The sequence below is a fragment of the Lipotes vexillifer genome, unplaced genomic scaffold, assembly GCF_000442215.2.
Source record: "Lipotes vexillifer unplaced genomic scaffold, Lipotes_vexillifer_v1.1 scaffold810, whole genome shotgun sequence".
Lineage (NCBI taxonomy): Eukaryota > Metazoa > Chordata > Mammalia > Artiodactyla > Lipotidae > Lipotes > Lipotes vexillifer.
In genome coordinates this window covers 952,068-957,997 of record NW_006797357.1, presented here as the reverse complement: position 1 = coordinate 957,997, position 5,930 = coordinate 952,068, and the positions used below count along the sequence as shown (strand labels likewise).

Below are 5,930 nucleotides of genomic sequence, written 5' to 3'. Positions count from 1 at the left end.
GCCAGTGGTGGGGGGCTTCCCTGGTGGCGCAGTGGTTGAGACTCCGCCTGCCGATGCAGGGGACATGGCTTCGTGCCCCAGTCCGGGAAGATCCCACATGCCGTGGAGCAGCTGGGCCCGTGAGCCATGGCCGCTGAGCCTGCGCGTCCGGAGCCTGTGCTCCGCAATGGGAGAGGCCACAACAGTGAGAGGCCCGCGTACCGCAAAACAAACAAAAACAAAACCAAAAAAAACCAGTGGTGCCTGATGGGAATCCTGAAGTCACTTCTATTCCCATCACATTTTCTTTCTCCTTCAGTCATTCCTTTGTTATACTTGTAAACATGTCTGTCATCCCCTTAATGTAAATTCCTTATAAGACAGAAATTATGTCCTTTTTCCTCTTTCATTTCATGAGAGAAACCAAGAAAAATTGCCAAATAAAATGTTTTTTAATGAAGGGATACCTAACTTAAAGATAGAGACAAAGATGTTAAGTATCATATTTATAAAGAACAATTCAAAGTATAATTAAACTGAGTTATATGAACTGGGAATTCATTACATTTGGTTCTAAAGCAATTTTATTAATTCCTATACTTTGCAGTCACTCCGATTAAGGTCTGGCCAGTTTTGTGTGTACTTTTATCGCAAAGTGTGTGACAGTATATATTTAAGTACTTTTCCTATTATTTTTTTTATATACAGGATTTGAAAATAGTCTGGCATTTTCTTTTATATTGTTTTGTCCTTCTGTTCACTGAACTAATGAAAATCATTCAGGAATACATCCCACAGAAAAGATTTCCAAATACTTGAGATATCTGATATTACAGTTATACTTGTATGTGTTTATATTCTTTGAATGATCAACTTAGTATGTAATATATTTGAATACTCAATTATTAAAGTGCATATATATTTTCCTTTTATGTGAGAATTTTAATGATAATTACTGACAGTCCTTTTCATGTAAAGGAGAGTGGCATAATATCACATCGATCCAAGAAAACATGAGAAACACCTGAGATACGTTACTGAACAAACAGCATCGGTCAGAACTCATATACGGCACAGGCTCTATTTGGGTCCCAAGGGCACAGGTTGAGTGAGGTCAGCACTCTCTGAGGTGAGGTTGGACAGTGTCTCACCTTTCCTCCAGGTCCATTTTCACAGCCCAGTTCATCACACACTCTTGTGGCTAAGCTCACTGCTGAGACCCGCCGGGGCTGGGTGCAGACAATGCTGCACCTGCTTGTTCGCCACTCGTTCAGAAGCAGGTCCTCCAACAGGAAATGTGGCACTTGAGTACTCTTGCCGCTCCCTGTTTCACCTGCCACCACCACAGCCCGGTGCCTTCTAAGAGTTTCGACAATTGAGTTCCTGTGTTTGAACACGGGTAACTGTTGCCGTTCCTTTAGCAGTCTCTGGTACTTAGGTGTGCTTTGCAACTTTATAAAGAGGTTTCTAACCGGCTCCAAATCTTCTGCCTTTTCTGATTCCAAGGACAGTGCAGAAAAATCCTCATCAGAAACTAAATTTTCCCAAGATTCCTCAGGATCTTCAGAGGTTTCTCTCGTATTCTCAGAGTGCTGTTGTTGCTGTTGCTGCTGCTGCTTCAGTTTATTCAGAAGTTTGGCAATGAAAAGGTCACGTGGTTTATTGGTCTCCATTTTATTTAACTGTTCCTTTCTCTTTTCCGCATCACTCCACTCCAGCCAGACATCTCGGTAAGTGGGCGGAAGTAACTGATGAACTGACTATAAAGGGAAAACACAGTAGTTATGTCGTTTTCACTAACTACTGGACACCAAAATTCAATAGGTTAGAACTTAAAAGGATAGCTGCCTTCTTCTTAAAATGTCTCTTAAACTAGTGTTACTACTTTAATATAAGATATACATGTATATGATGCAAATTTATAAATAGCATATATTCAGGCTTCTAGACTTACTAGCTGTGTGACCTTGGGCAAGTAACTTAACCTCTTGGTGTCTTAGTTTCTAAATTTGTAAAATGGGGCTAATAATAGTACCTCCCTTACAGGCATACTCTGAGGTAAACTAAGTTAATCATGTAATGTGCTTATTGCTGGAACACAATAAACTATTAAATACATGTTTATTATTTATTCCTATAGTGGTGCTATTTAAATATACAGATGATCCATAACGCATCTTTAAAACAAAGTTCCCTCTGAGATTCCAGCAGTTGTATAATATTACAGGTCAAAGTATTTTAAATGAACTCCACTGGATGAAACTAAGTTATCTTAATTCTGTCTTATAAAAGAGCCCGCAATTATTTCTGTAACACTGATAGTCACTTCCATCAATTAAGCTTAGCTTATGATACCTTAATTCTGCAAAATGAGGGAAATAAAGACATTAAGAACTTTTACTGACACAAAATGGAAAAGAACTGTTGTTGGAGTTCCACTTAATCAGTGCCTAAATTTTCAGTAGTTCTAATTCCCCATGAAGAAAGATATATACGTTTATTATAAAAAGGAGATGTTGACAATACCCCCCCCCAACCAAAAAAAAGAGCATTGTGTTCTCTTAAAAGTGCTCTCTTCAGTAATACTTTATTTTCATCTTTCCTTAAACTGGAAGCTTATAGTCATATAACCTAAAAGTGAAAACTGGAACCAGTGTCTAATTTTTTAAAGTTGAGAGACAATATAACATTAAAGGAAAACAAATGTTTAAAAACTCTCCTTAATTCAACCACTCTAGCACAACTATTTCTTAATCTGTAAATTAGTATAGCTTACAAAGCTGGACCAAATGGTTCAGAGCCTCTGGTCTAAGGAGAGAAAGACTGAACTATGTTTAGAAGTGAGAGGAAGTCAAAATTATAAATAAGCAGAAACAAGGATTAATCAGAAGAAGCATTCAGTAAGAGAAAATTGGCACAAAGGGCCATAATTAAAAACTAACTTCCACATGCAGATACAGTTTTATGTTGACAAAATATACCCATTACTCCAGAAATGATTTTTTTTTTTTTTTTGTGGTACGCGGGATTCTCACTGCTGTGCCCTCTCCCATTGCGGAGCACAGGCTCCGGACACACAGGCTCAGTGGCCATGGCTCACGGGCCCAGCCACTCCGCGGCATGTGGGATCTTCCTGGACTGGGGCACGAACCTGTGTCCCCTGCATCGGCAGGTGGACTCTCAACCACTGCGCCACCAGGGAAGCCCCCAGAAATGATTTTTGAAACACTTAGGTCTAAAAAGTCTCACCTGCCCTTTCACTAAACGATAAAGAGCTAAAGTAGCTCCCAGGTGCTGAGCTTGCATGCCATCCTCTGTTAAGATTGTAGGGCATACTACCAGTACATCATCTTCAGACTTGATTACCCTTACCCTACAAAGAAACCAAAAACATTTTAAAATAAAATTGATGAAGTAAAAAAAGTCAGAATTCCATTAACATTGAACTGTAGTTTAATTATTTAAATTAAATATTCCCATGGAAGACATCATACTACATAATGACTTATAAGCACTATCAATCTGAGATGTGGAATTAGCTTCCTAAATATCTACTTAACTCATCAGAAAAAAAAGATTTTCATCTTAGATTTTTCTATAAGTTCATTCAGTTAACCAAAAACATACCTACATTTCCAGTATCTACCTACTGCAACTTTTTCAAAGGAAGGATTTGGACTCTTGGGAAGATTCTTCCTGACCCAATCGATCAGAAATTGTTTGGGAGATTTTCCAGTCCAGCTTCGAGCAGTATAGTCAAAATTTCTTACATCATGAGGTTCTTTCTTTTTCTCTAAAATGATAAAGATTGGTTCTTTAAAAATGGTTATGTAGTAATATACAGTTTTTTTTTTTGAGAAATTAGTGTTCTCTCACTTTTGGGAACAGACTTTTAGAAGAGAATAGGTTTAAAAAAAGACAGACAGAAAGGCTTGCTCTTCTTTAAGTGATGTAAGGGAATCCTCTTGATGGACAGAATCAGTGAAAATCTGGATCTTTTTAAAAAAGTATCTTAAGTTATGTGTTCTTGTAAAATATCTATGATACAATCCATGCGATGAATTGTTTAGAATACTCTGAATTACAATGTTTGGTAGACTATCTTTTGAAAAGATATAAATCAGATGTCATTTCTCTGCTTAACAGCTGCCACTACCACCACTGTCAATGGCTTCATGTTGCATATAAGATAAAGTCCAAATTCTTCACTAGTGCCTAAAAGCCCTCTGTGGCCCATCCCTGCCTATTTGTTGTCAGTCTTCCATCATGCTCGCTATGCTGTAGCCATACTGGTCATGAGTCAATTCCTTAAATGCTCTAAACTTGCCTGGCTCAATACAGTAGCCACCAGCCATATGTGGCTAAATTTAAATTAATTAAAATTAAAATTTCAGTTTCTCAGTTATACTAGTCACATTTCAAGTGCTCAATATAGTTGACCCTTGAACAACACAGGTTTGAACTGTACAGGTCCACTTATATGCAGATTTTTTTTCAATAAATATACAAAAACACACATGAAGAACATCATGTGTAAGACTTATATTGAAGTGGATAGCCTATCCTTACACAGGCATGAGGTGATAATTAATATAAAATTAATCATGTGTTATTTTCTTTGTTTTATAACTTTGCTTTCAAAGAATTACCTTACCTTACAGAATGCCTCTCTCTCATAATTGGAGAAACTGCATATCAGCCTATCATCATAGGTTAAGTGGTTTTTTAAAAAATGTTAACAGTGTTTCCAATAGTATATTATGAATACTACTGTAATACTGTATGCCATAAAAATTTTACAATGATTCTTTCATTAGTGTATAAGGCTAAACTAACAGTGAAGTAAAGCAGTTGTATTGATTACACTAGGGTACCATTAAAGCAATCATATTGCTGCTGCTTCGCTATTAATGCATGAATCATTATACCTATAAACAACTAAGGACTTCTTCTGCACATTATCTTTTCATTTCTGATGTCTAATGTTAGTAATACATATAACATCTACAGTGTTTTGAATTATATAAGACAATGTTGATATAGGTACTGACAGACGATTCATCTTGTACATAGATAACATAAACTCACAGAATCTATACAGTTCAGTACTGTAAATGTATTTTCTCTTTGTTATGATTTCCTTTATGTTTTTCTTTCTCTAGCTAACTTTATTGTAATAATATAGTATATAATACATATAACATGCAAAATATGTTAATCAACTGTTATCACTAAGGCTTCCAGTCATTAGTAGGCTATTAGTATTTATGTTTGACTTAAACATAGTATTATGTTTAAGTCAAAAGTTATACGCAGATTTTTGACTGCACAGGGGTCAGCGGCCCTAACCCCTACGTTGTTCAAGAGTCAACTGTACTCATATTTGGCTAGTAGCTACCACATTGGATAGTGCAGATACAGAACATTCCCATCATAGTGTGTTCTGTTGAATAGTGATGCTCTAAGCTCTTTTCCACCTTAGACTTCCAATGTACTGTCTCCTTCCTTAGAAGTTCTTTCCACCAACTCATTACCAGGCTAATACCTAATCATCTGTCAGATCTCAGAGCAAGACCTTAGCAAGGTTTCCCCAATGCAAATTAGGCCCCCTTATTAGCTCTATTATTGGAAGCCAGTTTTCTTTCAACAGCACACATCACAGTTTGTAATTGTGTATCTGTGTCTGTTTAAAGCTTACCTTCCCTGCTAGACTGTATACTTGAAGAGGGCAAAGATCAAGTTATTTTGCTAATAACTGTACATGTAGCACCTGATATTATGAACAATAAAAATTCAATAAATATTTGTAGAAAGAATGTACAATTAAAAGAACTGACAATTTAGTGTGGGACTCAACTGACTATATTACAGACTGATAAATATACTAGCTATATCAATAATTTACCTATGAGCACAAAGAAGAGCACACTTACACACCTCTGGTGGCCCAG

General features: G+C 36.7%; 1 protein-coding gene across 1 annotated transcript in view; it reads right to left on the bottom strand.

Moving 5' to 3' along the window:
* The window catches only part of DHX29 (DExH-box helicase 29), a 48,526-nt gene that overhangs the window by 24,538 nt on the left and 18,058 nt on the right, over nucleotides 1–5,930 (bottom strand). Inside the window, exons 9-11 of the mRNA XM_007469276.1 lie at nucleotides 3,607–3,772; nucleotides 3,229–3,352; nucleotides 1,131–1,739 (exon numbers count right to left, since the gene is read on the bottom strand). Coding sequence (XP_007469338.1) covers nucleotides 1,131–1,739; nucleotides 3,229–3,352; nucleotides 3,607–3,772 — 899 coding nt within the window. The remainder of the gene's footprint in view (nucleotides 1–1,130; nucleotides 1,740–3,228; nucleotides 3,353–3,606; nucleotides 3,773–5,930) is intronic.